At 46.7% G+C, this 16,611-nt stretch overlaps 1 protein-coding gene and 1 long non-coding RNA gene across 3 annotated transcripts in view; one reads left to right on the forward strand and one right to left on the reverse strand.

Moving 5' to 3' along the window:
• The window catches only part of LOC132807989 (uncharacterized), a 233,927-nt gene extending 217,617 nt beyond the window's left edge, over positions 1 to 16,310 (reverse strand). Inside the window, exon 1 of the mRNA XM_060821884.1 lies at positions 15,331 to 16,310. Within this exon, the coding sequence (XP_060677867.1) occupies positions 15,331 to 16,222 (892 nt within the window). The 5' untranslated portion in view covers positions 16,223 to 16,310. The remainder of the gene's footprint in view (positions 1 to 15,330) is intronic.
• Positions 8,594 to 13,839, forward strand: LOC132807982 (uncharacterized). Of its 2 annotated transcripts, none has more exons than XR_009642017.1 (3): positions 8,594 to 8,701; positions 10,386 to 10,469; positions 13,792 to 13,839. It is a non-coding gene; the product is annotated as an uncharacterized LOC132807982 (long non-coding RNA). The 2 variants fall into 2 exon arrangements; XR_009642016.1 differs by lacking the exon at positions 13,792 to 13,839 and adding an exon at positions 10,944 to 11,297.
• Positions 16,311 to 16,611: the final 301 nt, after the last annotated feature.

Genomic DNA, 16,611 nt, shown 5'->3' on the forward strand with positions numbered 1-16,611 from the left:
CCTTCATCGGGTAGCTGTGGAGCAGGATCATAAGACACAGAATTAAAATTAAAACTGTTAAGTTTTTCATCTCTGCAGGTACTGCATCATTTCATCAGCATTGTAAAGGTTACTGCCTGCGGGAGAACGTGTGGGCTGTGTTCATGAGAAACAAAGGTAAAAATCAGACAAAGGTATTGGAATATAATCTGATATTATTTGGAAGGACTAGCTTTCAGAGTGCTGTTCCTTCATCAGGTAGTTGTGGAGCAGGATCATGACATAGAATTTGAACTAAAAAATTACAGTGTCATACAACTGAATGGAACAAATCTAGATTGCTATCAAGTCTTTCATCTTTTAGAATGGGTTGCAGGTTTCAGTTCATTACTATGTAAATCCCAGAATGACTTATAAGGAACGTTCTCAATGTAATTTGAAAGTGACATTTCAGCTCAGAGAATGTATTAAAGGTGTGAGGTTAGAGCCTGCCTGTCTCCTAATGTTGAGTCAGACTGGTTCTACTTCCAAAGTTGGAACGTATAAAATATTAATGGATTGACTGCCTGCAGATTGTGTGCTTTGAGCAAAATTGAATGTGTCTGCTATCTCACACCTCCCCACACACAACATGGGTGCTGGGGAAAAAATGAGCACTATCGCAGTAGTGTTAGTGAGGGGATTTTAAAAAAAGTTTAACCAAGAGATTTAGCCACCTCAGTTTTTAAAAAAAAAACCCCAGGAGATTGGAATCTCCTCCATTGAGGACTGACTCTCAGCTGGCTGGCTACAGCCAGCGTACTGTGAGCAGGAGAAGAGGAGGAGAGGCATTCAAAGTTTGGGAGAAGATTTGTAGCTCGGGTGTTCGTTGTTGTGGTTCTGTTCGCCGAGCTGGGAATTTGTGTTGCAGATATTTCATCCCCTGTCTAGGTGACATCCTCAGTGCTTGGGAGCCTCCTGTGAAGCGCTTCTGTGATGTTTCCTCCGGCATTTATAGTGATTTGTATCTGTCCACTGCAGCTGACAGCTGGAACTGACAACTGGAAGTGGCAGATACAAATCACTATAAATGCCGGCAGAAAGATCACAGATGCACTTCACAGGAGGCTCCCAAGCGCTGAGGATGTCACCTAGACAGGGGACGAAACGTCTGCAACATGAATTCCCAGCTTGGCGAACAGAACCACAACGAGGGGAGGCATTTTGACCTCAATTATTTTTTTCAAAGTTCTAGCTCAAAGGTAGAAGACAGGGAATGGTGGTGGTGGAGGGGTGCTTTTCAGACAGGAGGCCTGTGACCAGTGTGTGCTACGAGGATTGGTGCTGGGTCCATTACTTTTCTTCTTTTATATAAGTGGTTTGGCTGTGAACATAGGTAGAGTAAGTTTGCAGAGGACACCAAAATTGGAGGTATAGTGGACAGTGAAGAAGTTTACTTTTGATTAAAACAGAATCTTGATCAGATGGGCCAATGGGCTGAGGAGTGGCAGATGGAGTTTAATTCAGATAAATGCGAGGTGCTGGTTTTTTCAAAAATGCAATCAGAGCAGGACTTAATGGTAAGGTCCTAGGGAGTGCTGCTGAACAAAGAGACCTTGGAGTACAGATTCATAATTCCTTCAGAGTTGCAGTTAGATAGGATAGTGAAGATGATGTTTAGTATGATTTCCTTGATTCCTTTCCCAATGAATCAAGTGGCTCCATCAGAGGTTGATGTGATATTTGGTTTCAGATTTCTTTCCCCATGTCTTCCTGCAACAAAATTCACAAAATAAGTGATCGCGGTCAGTACAGTCAAATAAATATAATGTGGGCAGCACGGTGGTTAGCACTGCTACCTCACAGTGCCAGAGACCCGGGTTCGATTCCTGCCTTAGGCGACTGTGCAAACTCCACGCAGTCATTCTCCCCATGTCTGCATGGGTTTCCTCCAGGTGCTCCGGTTTCCTCCCACAGTCCAAAAATGTGCAGGTTAGGTGAATTGGCCATGCTAAATTGCCCGTAGTGTTGGGTGTAGGGGTAAATGTGGGAGAATAGGTCTGGGTGGGTTGCGCTTTGGTGGGTTGGTGTGAACTTGTTGGGCCGAAGGGCCTCTTTCCACACTGTAAATAATCTAAAAAAAAAGACAACTCCTGTAGATTGCCGGATGCCTGCTGATCACATATTATCCAGGACACATCGGGCAGCCAGACAGCCTTAAGTGTGTATTGAGGAAAACTTCATTTGGTTACAATGACTTGGAAATGAAGCTGAATAATGATATGAAAATGAAACATCATAGTCATACAGATGTACAGCATGGAAACAGACCCTTCGGTCCAACCCGACTAGATATCCCAACCCAATCTAGTCCCACCTGCCAGCACCCGGCCCATATCCCTCCAAACCCTTCCTATTCATATACCCATCCAGATGCCTTTTAAACGTTGCAATTGTACCAGCCTCCACCACATCCTCTGGCAGATCATTCCATACACAAACTAGAGTGAAAAAGTTGCCTCTTAGGTTTCTTTTACATCTTTCCCCTCTCACCCTAAACCTTTGCCCTCTGGTTCTGGACTCCCCCACCCCAGGGAAAAGACTTTGTCTGTTCATCCTATCCATGCCGCTTATGATTTTATAAACCTCTATATGGTCACCCCTCAGCCTCCAACATCCAGGGAAAACAGCACCAGCTTATTCAACCTCCCCCTATAGCTCAAATCCTCCAACCCTGGCAACATCCTTGTAAATCTTTTCTGAAGCCTTTCAAGTTTCATGACATCTTTCCGATCGGAAGGAGACCAGAACTCTTATTTCCTAAACGCTGAAAACTCCATCCCACACATTCTCCCTCCATCCTCACTTTGCTGAACCTAGTCCGTGCTGTATCCTGAAGGGTCTGGTTTACGCTGATTTACAGCCCACGCTTGGGGGATCTCATTGAAACATACAGAATACTGATTGGCCTGGACAGGGTGGATGTTGGGAAGATGTTTCCATTGGTAGGATCATTGAGAAGAAGGACCAGCTTTTAGAATAAGGACCAGCTTTGTGACAGAGGGATATGGGCCAAACACTGGCAGATGGGATTAGTTTAGTATGCAAACATAGCATGGACTAGTTGGACTGAAGGGTCTACTTCTGTGCTGTATGATTCTGTAATGGTCTCAAAACCATTTTCTTGCCTTCCCCTATAACCATCCACTTTTTTGTTGTTCAAAAGTCAGATGACCTCAGTCTTGAATATATTCAATGACACCCCCCCTTCCCCCCCCCCCCCCCCCCCCCCCCCCCCCCACAATTGCAGGAAGTCATCCCCATTTTTGAACTCAATTCCTCTTGCTAATATGCTACTTGCCTTGCTGATTACTTGCTGCACCTGTCTTGACAACTGGCAGTGACTGGTGTAGGAGGACACTGAGCCCCCTTTGTACATCCACACATCATTCCTGATGAAGGGCTCGTGCCCGTAACGTCGACTCTCCTGCTCCTCGGATGCTGCCTGACCTGCTGTGTTTTCCAGCCACACTTGACTCTGATCTCCAGTCCTCACTTTCTCCACATCCCGATATATTATCATTTAAACCATGCACCTCCTTTCTGCATTTTTTTAAAAAAGCAATAGGCTTTAACTTTACATTGTGGTACTGCATTTGCTGTGCGTTTGCCAACGGAGACACAGACCTGGACCAACTTTTCCAGAGTCTGTCCCCTCCCTGGATTCACTCCCTTTCCCTTCAGTTCGTGCAAGTCAGCAACTGAATCCCAGAACGAAAGAGAAATGAAAAAGTGGGTGAAAAGAGAGTGCGGTACCCACAGATGTTGGACAGAGTTGCAGTCTGGGGTGAAGTTCATTCAAAGAGAGAGGAACAACAGCAACTTCAGAAACTCACGGCCCAACTTCCGCATTCAGACAAAGAGGCGGTTCTGATTGGCAGGAGGACCAGGCTCCTTCCGGTCCTCCGGCTCTCACCATTGGTCCTTCAGAAGAAAGTCAAGCGCCGTTTCCGCGGACAGCGACGAGCATGCTCAGTGCTTTTGTTGACACCGCAGCACATGCGCAGTGCTTTTGCTGACACTGCAGCACATGCGCAGTATGCTCTGTGGAGGTACTGGCGTTACCGACTGATTTGAATAGGAGAAAAAAAGCTGCAGCCACAATTTTATTTTTCCCTGTGGCTCGACAGTTTATTCCTTTTGAATTTCGTCCGGCTTTGTATGTCTTTACCTCAGGATAGAGGAGGTCCAAAACTAGACGGCATATGTTTAGGGTGAGAGGGGAAAGATTTAAAAGGGACCTCAGGGGTAACTTTCATGGTGTGTGTATGGAATGAGCTGCCCAGAGGAAGTGGTGGAGGCTGGTACAATGACAGCATTTGAAAGGCATCAGGGTGGGTATATGAATAGGAAGGTGTGAGAGAGATATGGGCGAAATGCTGTCAAATGGGTCACGAGATTAATTTAGGATATCTGGAGGGCATGGGCGAGTTGGACTAAAGGATCTGTTTCTGTGCTGTATGACTCTATGCGTCTATTTCAATGCAAGTTTCAGAAACATGACTGCAGCTTTAAAAAAATTAATATATTTTAGCTGTTCTTAATTTTAAAGATCAGCCATTTCTTGCACACCCCTGTCTTCCAGGTAGAGTCATCACTACTGATTCTCTCCCTTTCCTGAGAAAGAGATACAGCAATCAAAGAGTGCATGAGAAAGCATGGGGGAATGGTAGAAGGGGGAAGAGAATGGACAGGGGAGCGGGGTAGAGAGGAGGAGAGAATGGACGGGGGAGTGGGGTAGAGAGGGGGAGAGAATGGACAGGGGAGCGGGTAGAGGGGGGAGACAATGGACAGGAGAGTAGGGTAGAGCGAGAGAGAGAGAGAGAGAGAGAAAATTACAGGGGACAGAGGGTCGGGTGCAGAAAATGAGGGGAAGAGAGAGAAGAAGGCTGAGGACAGAGAATTGGTGAGTACAGAGTGTGAGGAGAGAGAGTGGATGGGGACCAAATGGTTGGGGGACTGACAGCACAAATCCCACCTTCCTCAGAACTGGTGTCAGTGTCTCATGAATTGGAACCCACTCCACCCACAGCAGACCTGAGGCAATCGTTTCTCAATAGATGCTTGGCTAACGCAGTAGAATCATATAATCCCGACAGGCCATTTGGCCCATAAAATTCAGACTGACCTTCCAAACAGTATCCCAGCCAGACCCACCCATTTTTCCTACAGTTCCCCATGGTTAACCGACCCTCAGTTGCACATATGTGGACACTTCAGCACGGCCGATCCACCTTGAACTGCAGATATATAGACTGTGAGAAGAAACTGGAGCACCCAGAGTTAACTCACGCAGACAGAAGAATGAGAACGTGTTAAAGTCCACACAGACAGCTGCTCAAGAGTGGAACCGAATCCAGGTCCCTGACATTGTCAGGCAGTCGTACGAACCACTGAGCCACCCAGAGCTTTGATGTTCTGCTTTGTCCCAGTAGTTTGTAACTTCTCATGTGCCCTCAGCAGAGGCTCTCTCCTCCTGACATTGTTGAACCACACCCACTGCAACCTCCCTTTCCCACTCCTCCAGCCCTGAGCACATCGGTTCCTGAATCCTGGCACCAAACAGACACCAATGCCATCTGTGCTCCTCCTGACAACTGCAGAGAACGGAGACCATCCCTGTCACTGTTCTGTCCCTTACCACCACCTCCCCCCCCCATGTTGTTTTTACTCCCACAGCCCAACCAGTTAGCTCCTCCCACCTGCAGCCCTCTATCAGATCCCCTTTACCTGCCAGACCTGCACTTACACCCTCCTGACCCTATCCACTGATGCAAACAAAAGGCTCTCTCCAGAGGGGAATGACCATCTCCCAGAATAAAGTGCCTGGTTAACTTTCCCACTTTACCCTCAACATGTGTGCAGCCTGGCTTCCAGCTCCATCTCTCTGAACGAATGTCCTCTAGGATGTGTTTGCCCTGGATCACAGCATCGAGGGCATCCCACCTTCTGCAAATTGTAAGACAAGCCCCACCCTGCCCTCTCCAATGTGTGTTGTATAACTGATAGCCAAGTTCGGAACCCATGAGGATTGCCTCAACAGGGACCTTGGTTTCATGTCACACTACAAGTGATCCCACTCACACAGGCTTGTACCCCATTACTCACATACGTTACCAAGCACGGTCGTATGCAAACACATGCTCTTTGCACATACACACACACTAACATGCACACCAATCAGTTTCTGGGGTGAAATTGCAATTGCAGAATTTTATTTGCAGATACATTATATTTTGCCCAAAAAGCACACAATCTTCAGGCAGTCAATTCATGTGACATGTTATAAATCCCTAATTGTTGTGGTTCTGTTTGCTGAGCTGGGAATTTGTGTTGCAGACGTTTCGTCCCCTGTCTAGGTGACATCCTCAGTGCTTGGGAGCCTCCTGTGAAGCGCTTCTGTGATGTTTCCTCAGGCATTTATAGTGATTTGTATCTGCCGCTTCTGGTTGTCACTATAAATGCCGGAGGAAACATCACAGAAGTGCGTCATTGTAGGCTCCCGAGCACTGAGGATGCCACCTAGACAGGGGACGAAACATCTGCAACACAAATTCCCAGCTCGGCGAACAGAACCACAACAACGAGCACCCGAGCTACAAATCTTCTCACAAACTTTGAAATCCCTACTTTGGAAACAGAACCAGTCTGACTCAAGATTGGGTTGCAGACAGACTCTAACATGAGTGAATCAGATGGTTTTCTTTCCCCAGAAAATGATTTCATCATTAGATTCTGAACTCCAGATTTCTGACTGAATTCCAATTCCGCCATCTGCTGTGGCGGGATTCAAACCCAGGTGTCCCGAGGAGTCCCCAGAACTGGGTTGATAGTCCAGTCGATAATGGCACTCAGCCCTTGTTCCTTCAATCACCCTTTGCTGGCACATGAACTCACTGGTGCCTCCGTAGGTTAGAGGAGGGGGTGATGCCCTTCCCACACTGAGAGTAGGTGAGCATGCTGTGCCTGGTGTGGACCCGCTAGTGCGTCTGCAGGCTGGAGGAATTGATGAATCCCTTCCTGTGCTTGGAGCAGGTGATTGGCCATTCCCCTGTTGTGGACTCGCTGGTGAACTTCTAAAATCTCTAACCATATAATCGAGAAAAAAACCCACTCTATTCACTACTGCAGACTTACAGCAAGGTTACACGTTAAAAAGTGTGCACTAATCTGTTCCTGTGCTGTGAGCTCTCCTACACATTTTCCTCCAAGATCAGCTGTGAATTTTGCTGTTTTTAAATTTTTCCAAGATGTTCAGAGAGACATGATTTCAAACAGCAGAGGCAGTAACTATGCAGATTCACTGCTGTGTCCGTTAGTAATATACGTTTCTTTCTCTCTCTCTCTCTCTCTCTCTCTCCCTTACAGACCATGTGCTCACTGCCTTTGGCTGTCTTTCTCCATTTTAAAATTGCTGTTGTCTTGATTTTTTTTACTCCAAAGTTCCAAAACAATGCATCAACATATAAAACATTAATAGCTGTTCCTGGAATTCAAGGAAATCGCCTCCAAAACTCAAAATACCTCAAAAAAGGAGCAGCTCTTACAGCCACAAATTTTCCGGTCCTCCATCTCCATGACTCTATAACAAATGTTCAACGAACTAGTCTGCAATTTCCCACATATGGCCTCCCTCCCATTTTGCATACAAGTGTTACATTAGCATTTTTCCAAACCAATGGAACCATAAGATCATACGACACAGGAGCAGAAATTAGGCCATTCAGTGCATCGAGTCTGCTCCACCATTCAATCATGGCTGAGATGTTTCTCAACTCCATTCTCCAGCTTTCTTCCCGTAACCTTTGATCCCCTTGACAATCAAGAACATATATATATCAAGTCTTAAATAAACGCAATGAATCTTTCCCATGTTCAGAGATTTTTGGAATTTTGTAACTAATGAATTCACTATCTCCACTGCCACTTCCTTCAGGACCCAGGATGTAGGCCATCAGCACCAGTCGACTTGTCTGTCCTCAATCCAAATAGCTTGCTGTGTACCTTTACCCTCTCAATGTTGATTGTTTAAGTTCTACTCTTTCTATAGCCTCAGACTTGCCAATTCTAATAGGAATAGTTCTGTTGTCTCCCAACGTAAAAACTGAGATCATCTCTGCCACTTCAGTGTCCCCAATGAACTAACAGTTTTCATCTTCCAAGGTACCACACTTAGCTCAGCGACTCTGTTCCCATTAACATACCAACAGAAGCTTTTGCTGTCCTTTTTGATATTTAGTGCGAGGTTTCTTTTGTAAGTTAACTTACCTATTTTTATTTATCGTTTTTACTATCCCTTTGTTTATGTTTGAAACTTTCCTAATGTTTGACCCTTCCAGAGGTCTAGAATAACATTTCACAACTGGCTGAAAAGTTTTTAAAAAACTACTTTGAAACTTTTTTAAATAACACCTTTCTGGCGGCTGGGGGCCGGAAAAACGATCGCCCCGCCCCCATTGTCTCCGATTGTTTGGAGGGCTCCCCCAACCACGCCCTCTCAATTGGTGACGACGTTGTCTGGACCCCGCCCCCTGCGTGTTGGCGCATGTGCAGTGTAGGTCCCGCGGCCGGACAAAGCCAGTGTGACTGAGTGTGGGAGAGGAATGGCGCCGGCGGCTGAAGGAACAAGAACAGAAACCGCTGGAAAAGCTGAGCAGGTCCGGCAGCTCGTGTTGAGAGAAATGTGAGGACGTGTTTCGGGTCCGGGGATCCTTCTTCAGAACAGGACCAGGTTTCAGAAACATCCCGGGGAGGTCGCCAGGTCCGAGCGCCAAGACCTGGCTCCTGCCCCCGGGGAGAGGAGACAGTGAGACAGGGTAGGATTGGGAACCGCGGGAGGAGGGAGACTGGGGAGTTTATAAACTCCTAGGGGGAGGCCGCAGGCCGCGAATAAAAGCCCCACAGGCCCAGTGTTTACTTCACCGGGGAAGGAGCTCTCGGGTTGCCTGGCAACCAGCCGCCATCTTTGTGAGGGTCAGGCGCATGTTGTCTTGGGGCGGGGAGCGCGGGCGGCCATCTTGGTGAGGGCACCATCAACTGTCATTTCCGGGAGAGAATTCCAACCTCGTGGCAGCCCCGGCCTTGGCCGAGCTTCATTCCCCACACAGTGTAGTGATGTGCAGGTTAGGGGGGCTCAGCCATGCTAAATTACTGATTAATGCCCATGGTCTGGTTAGTGTATGTTGACCATGCTAATTTACCCGCAGTGTCCAGAGATGTGCAGGTTAGAGTGGACTGGCCGAGGTAAGTGTATCCATAGTGTTCGGGGTTCTGCAGGTTAGGGTGAAGGTCCGGACCCCCGAGATCGGTCAAAAGAATCACTGGGAGCTGAATGAAATAAGGCAGCCTAGCACAGATTTGTCCAGCAACACAGGTTAAAAACTTTATGTTCCGTGGCAAAATTACACAATTCCTTTTGAAAATTACTCATTATTTATTTTTGAGACAGCACAGCCTTAATGACAAGAAAAGACCAATAAAATGTGATAAGGTGACATGATTGACAGCAGGTTAGTCCAATGATATTTCCTGGGAAACAGATTGTTTTACGTGCAAAATCATCCCATGCTTGCTAGTTCAAGAATAGTTCGAATACCAAATTACTTATGATTCACATTATGCAAACTCCATTGTTCTCTTTTATTTCTAAATCCAACCAACTCAGCAAAGCAACAATTCAAGTTCAATGTCAAATCATAACCTGAAGCCATTTTGTTATATTATTTTAAAATATTATTTAAAATTGAAATGCCATTTTGTGGTTAATAAAAACCTACATACACCTGTTGCTCCTAACAACAGCCTAAATTCAAATTTTAAATCCTGATCTCAATAAAGCAGCAGTTGTCTCATTACCCAAAAGGGTGAGACCACAAATAATATCAATACGGTTTTGATGGCTAATAACTCCTGAAAATCCTTCTACAAAAAAAAGTCACTGAGAGCTGCATATCCCAAAGTGTGATATTCCTGTTTTGTAGAGCTTTTGGATGCTTCCATTCTGTGCAAAACTCAGGGGAGACTATGTTCCTACAGTTACAGCACGAGGAGTACTTACTTTATTCAAAATAATAACCAAGTTTAGTGTAGGTAAGGGAGGGACCTTGCAAATAAGAGGCCTGCCTATCTTTGTGACTTCCTTGAGGCTGTTCAATAGATGGGTCTTTCAGTAAGAGATGCGGTTATTGTCCCAGAACAGTTCCACCCATCCCATAATTGGGAAGACATTGGTGCCATTAGGGGTCAAAAAGTCTTTTGCTGAAGTCAGCACATAACAGACCACTTCATCCCTGCCAAATATTCTATTGTGACTTTGAAAAAACAAATTGTAACCGAAAGATAACATTTCCCTATCTTCTCTTTTGCAGTGTGACCTATTTGGATAGGGCAAGGCTTACCAGGGTAGCCCACAGCACAACTGGTATCAAACTGGCACACAACACCTTTACAGGGTAAAGACCGTTTAGACTTGTTCTGTAAATGAACTGTTCAAGCTCTGACCACTGCAATAGTCATTCTTGGTAATGTTCAATCCCCAGCATTTGGATGGGTATATGAATAGGAATGGTTTGGAGGGATATGGGCCGAGTGCTGGCTGGTGGGACTAGATTGGGTTGGGTTATCTGGTCAGCATGGCCGGGTTGGACCGAAGGATCTGTTTCTATGTTGTACATCTCTATGACTCTATAAATGGGTGATCTAATTGTTCGTTCACAACAGTAAGTAAACATCCTTCAACATCCATCTTTTGAAGACCATTCAGGCTCATAGAAACTTCAATCAAATCACCCCTTGCTATTCCAAACTCTGGTTGAAAGTCAGACCTGCCTGACTAATGATTTCCCATAAAACAGTCTGTTCATTGTGGGTGTCAATCCAGTTTACCTTCTGTGAATTGCCTTTAAGGCATTTTCATTCTTCCTTAGGTAAGGATATCAAAACTGAGCACCGTGTTCAAGATGTAGTCCCACCAGTGCTCTGTAACTGAGGCATAATCTCCTTACATTTATGTCATTGGCCTTTCTAATCACTTGCTGCGCTTGCATTCTAACTTGTGACTTTGCAAGGCCCCTGGATCCCTCTGCATCTCAGAATTATGCGGTTGTTCTCCAAATAGGTAATAAATTGCATTTTACCATATTGTACACCACTTGCAAGAGTTTTGCTTATTTATTTAACCAATCTAACAATCTGCATCCTTGATATGTCATCCCCACAATGTACTTCTCAATCTATTTTTGTGTTTCCTGCAAATGTAACCACATACCTTTGATCCCCTCCTGTAAGTCATCTATATAATTGTAGAAAGTTGAGGAGCCAGCAGAGATGCCTGTTGGAACCCCACCATACTTTCAAATATACAACCAATTTGACAAAAGAACCATTCTTGCATATCCTGTTTTCTGCCAGTCAGTTGATGTTCTATAACTATACTTTACACCATGAGCTCCTCTGTGCAATTTGCTTTTCGTGAAAACATGTCAAACACCTTTAGGATATTCAAGTTCAGTATATCCACAGGCTTCAATTTCCATACTCTTTCAAAGAATTCCTTTAGGACGGCATGGTAGCACAGTGGCTCCCTCTCACGGCCAGAGACACCTGTTTGATTTCAGCCTTGAGTCGACTATCTGTTTGGAGTTTGTATGTTGTGTCTATGTCTTTGTGAGTTTCCACTGGGGGCTCCACAGTCCAAAGATGTGTAGGTTGGGTGGATTAGCCATGCTGGATTGTGTAATGTCCTTGGATGTACAAGCTAGGTGAGTTAGCCATGCTAAATGCAGGGTTACCGGAGTAGGGTGGCAGTCTGGATCTGGGTGGGATGCACTTGAGGGTTGGTGCAGGACTTGATCGGCCAAATGGTCTCTTTCCGCACTCTCGGAATTCTATGAATAAATTGGTGAAACAGCATTTTGTTTTCATATTAGCATGCTGATTCTTTTCAATTACCACGAGTTTTTTGACATGGTGGTTATAATCTCCTTAATTGATTCAAAAACAAACGTTTAATTGCCATTGACTCAAGGGATTCATTTTCCATGATGTATCTTTCCCTTCTAGAACAGAAGTATTAAATATGTTACTCTCCAGTCTGAGGAAAATTTGCCTGATCTAATAAATCTTGGAAGATTAACATTAATGCAAATATGAACTCATTAGCCACCTTTTAAAATTCTATGATGAAGTCCACCTGTACCCAGAGATTTGCCAGCCCATAGCACTATCAGTTCGCTCAATAGCATTTATCTAATGATTCTCATTTCACCAAACTCCTTTGTTTGTTCAACCTATGGGGTTAAAGGCAGGATTCTTGACAGTGTGGTGGAACAGAGGGATCTTGGAGTCCAAGTCCATAGATCGCTCAAAGTTGCCACCCAGGTTGATAAGGTTGTTACAGAGGTGTACAGTATGTTGGCTTTCATTAGCAGGGAGATTGAGCTTAAGAGCTGCAAGGTTATGTTGCAGCTGTATGGAGTACTGGTTAGATCACACTTGGAATATTGTGTTCACTTTTAGTCACCTAATTTTAGGGAAGATGTGTAGGGAAAATTTCCAGAGGAAACATCACAGAAGCGCTTCACAGGAGGCTCCCAAGCACTGAGGATGTCACCGAGACAGGGGACGAAACGTCTGCAACACCCATTCCCAGCTCGGTGAACAGAACCACAACAGGAAGATGTGTAAGCTGAGAGAGGGTACAGAGGAGATTTACCTCGATGCTGCCTGGAATGGAGGGTATGTCTTAGGTTGAGGGAGCTAGGGCCTTTCTCATTGGAACAAAGAAGGATGAGAGGTGACTTTATAGAGGTATACAAGATGTTGAGAGGCATAGATAGAATGAATAGCTAGAGACTTTTTCCCCAGGTCAGAAATGTCTGTCATGACGGGGCATAATTTTAAGGTAATTGGAAGAAGGTTTAGGGGAGATGTCAGAGGTAGGTTTTTTACTCAGAATGATGAGTGCATGGAATGCACTTCCAGGGTTGGAATGAGAGTCAGATACATTTAAGGACATTTAAGCGACTGCTGAACAAGCACATGGACGGCAGTAAATTGAGGGGTGTGCAGGCTCTTCTCATCTTCAAGTTGGATAAAAGGCTGGTACAACAGCGAGGGCTGAAGGGTCTGAACTGTGCTGTATTGTTCTATGTTCTCGCTCCAGAACGATGCAGCAGCAGTATTGGAAGAACAAAATTGCATCAAACCCTTGACACTTCCAGAGATGGGCACTGTCGATGGAAACTCAGTTAAATTCTGCAGGCAATCAGGTGATAGCCAGGGTGGCGGCGGTGCGGGGGAGGCAACAATCGGGGAAAAGGGTTTGAAACATTTTTTTATAAAACGCTTGGACAATGAAAGGACGGGTCTCCTTTTTGTTAACCCTGATTTGGTTTGAGTTTTAGCGAGCAGTCTGTCTGAAGCTACTGGGGGAAGAAAGGTTCCCTGATTCAACAAATGTTTCTGGCTGACTGTTTCTCACTTACAATTCCTGAAGAAGGGCTTATGCCCGAAACGTCAAATCTCCTGTTCCTTGGATGCTGCCTGACCTGCTGCGCTTTTCCAGCAACACATTTTCAGCTCTCTCACTAATGTCTCTCCTGTAAGAACCTGTGTTTGAACTGACCGTTCTTTTTTGCTGTAGGGGTGTGTTTATGAGAATGCTTCAGGAAATCTGAACAGCTCCTTTTTAAGTTGCGGGGAGGTTGTGACGGTCGGGTTTATAAATGGATGCTATTCTAAATTCTGTTTTCTTTTGCTTGTGTTTTCATGCAGAGGGTGGTGTATGGATGTAGTGAGCTGCCAAAAGAAGTAGTGGATGCTGGGACAGTGGCAATATGCAAAACCCTTGGGCGGCATGGTGGCTCAGTGGTTAGCACTGCTGCCTCACAGCACTAGGGTTCCCACGTTCGATTCCAGCCTCTGGCAACTGTGTGTGGAGTTTGCACATTCTCCCCATGTCTGCACGGGTTTCCTCCGACAGTCCAAAGATGTGCAGGTTCGGAGAAATTGGCCATGTTAAGTTGCCTGTAGTGTTAGGGTGGGTTACTCTTCGGAGGGTCGGTGAGAACTTGTTGGGCCGAAGGGCCTGTTTCCACGCTGTAGGGAATCTCATCAATAGGCACCTGGATGGGTGTATGAACAGGAAGGGTTTAGAGGGGTACAAGCCAAGTGCTGGCAAACGGGACGCGATTAATTTCGGATATCTGGTCAGCATGAATGAGTTGGACCAAAGGGTCAGTTTCCAGCACTTGGCCTATATCCCTCTCAACCATTCCTATTCATGTCCCCATCCAGATGCCAATTAAAAGCTGCCATTGTACCAGCCTCCACCACTTCTGGCAGCTCATTCCATACATGCATCACCCTCTGTATGAAAAGGTTGCCCTTTAGATCCCATTTAATTCTTTCCCCTCTCACCATAAACCCTCTGGTTCTGGACTGTGCAACCTCCAGGGAGATTATTTACCCTATCCATACCCCTCATGATTTTATAAGCCCATATAAGGTCACCCCTCAACCTCTGACACTCCAGGGAAAACAGCCCCAGTCTACTCAACCTCTCGGCAACATCCTCGTAAATCATTTCTGGTAGAGAAGTCAATGATTTGGGTTAATACCTGAAACACTGACTTCACTGCTGCTGCTGCCTGGCTTGCTGTGTTCTCCCAGCCTCCTGCTTGCCTACTCTGGATTCCAGCATCTGCAGTTTATTTTTGTCTCTAACGAACGGCAGAGCAGACTCGATGGGCTGAATGGCCTAACTTCTGCTCCAATGGCCTTGCAGGCTTAGGTTTGTGCAGATTGTTTCAGTGGGAACGTGCAGTCCCGGGCTCAACGAGCAGCAGCGCCCAATGGATCAAAGTTCATGGAATCACAGAATCCCTACAGTGTGGACACAGGCCCTTCAGCCCAACAAGTTCAAACTGACCCTCTGAAGAGTAACCCACCCAAACCCATTTCCCTACCCTATTACTTGACATTTCCCCTGACTAATACACCACACCTACACATCCCTGAACACTGGGAAAATTTAGCATCGCCAATCCACCCTACCTGCACACCTTTGGACTGTGGGAGGAAACCGGAACACCCAGAGAAAACCCACACAGGCACAGGAGGAGAATGTGCAAACTCCACACAGATAGTTGCCCCAATAGTGGAATCAAAGCTGGTCCCTGGCACTGGGAGGCAATGCTACTCACCACTGAGCAGTGGGTGCAGTCCAGCAGAAAACAAAACAAGCCCACCAACTCTCCCACTATCAGACTGGGCAGGAGGTTCAGTCCTGGGGGTGACCCACAGCAGCCTCACCGGCAGAATCCGATTGTTGGGAGCACTGGTGCCCCCGCTGGTGCCTCTGCAAGTTGCAGGACTGGGTGAAGGCCTTCCCACACACAGGGCAGCTGAAGGGCCGCTCGCCGGTGTGAACCCGCTGGTGCTTCAGTAAGTCAGAGGAATTGCTGAAGGCCTTTGCGCACTCAGGACAAGTGAATGGCCTCTCCCCGGAGTGGACCCGCCGGTGGATCACCACGTGGGAGAAATTGCTGAAGGCCTTACCACACTCGGGGCAACTGAAGGGCCTCTCCCTGGTGTGGACCCACCGGTGGGTCAGCAGGTTGGAGGCATGGGTGAAGGCCTTCCCACACTCAGGGCAGCTGAAAGGCCTCTCCCCAGTGTGGACCCGCCGGTGGGTCAGCAGGGCAGAGGAATCGCTGAACCCCTTCCCGCACTCTGGGCAAGTGAATGGCCTCTCCCCTGTGTGGACACTCTGGTGCCTCAGCAGGGAAAAGGCCTGGGTGAAGGCCTTCCCACACTTGGGGCAGCTGAAGGGCTTCTCCCCTGTGTGGACCCGCTGGTGGGTCAGCAAGGCGGAGGAACTGCTGAACCCCTTCCCGCACTCTGGGCAGGCGAATGGTCTCTCCCCGGTGTGGACACGCTGGTGCTTCAGTAGGTCAGAGGAATTGCTGAAGGCCTTCCCGCACTCGGAGCAGCTGAAGGGCCTCTCCCCTGTGTGGACCCGTCGGTGCCTCAGCAGGGTGTAGGAACTGCTGAATCCCTTCCCACACTCAGGGCAGGAGAATGGCCTGACCCCAGTGTGACTGCGCCGATGAGCATCCAGGACAGACGGGACATGGAAGCCTTTCCCACAGTCGCCACACTTCCAAGATTTCTCCACGGGGCGGGATTCCTCGGGTTTCTCCATGGCTGAAGCTTCAGCGGTACACAAACACGTGTACAGTCCCTCCCCACCGTGAATTCCTCTTTCCAGGCTGGATAACTGTTTTAGGTTCCACACTCAGTGCGCTGTAACAGTAGGATCTCTCATTCCATCCCACTGATGCTGAAAACGTACTGAAACAGGGACCAAAAAACTTTGCTCCTTCTCACAGAATCTTAGTCAAAACTCGTTACAGGCCCAATGGACTGAACGACTGTCAGACATTGACGTGAAATTGAGGACAGCAGACGCTTGGGAGTCCGAGTCGAAAAGTGTGGAAAAGCACAGCAGGTCAGGCAGCATCTGAGGAGCAGGAGAGTCGGTGTTTTGGGCATAAGCCCTTCATCTGTTGATTTTTAAACTTCAGTTTTCAG

The sequence above is a fragment of the Hemiscyllium ocellatum genome (assembly GCF_020745735.1).
Source record: "Hemiscyllium ocellatum isolate sHemOce1 chromosome 27 unlocalized genomic scaffold, sHemOce1.pat.X.cur. SUPER_27_unloc_29, whole genome shotgun sequence".
Classification (NCBI taxonomy): Eukaryota; Metazoa; Chordata; class Chondrichthyes; order Orectolobiformes; family Hemiscylliidae; genus Hemiscyllium; species Hemiscyllium ocellatum.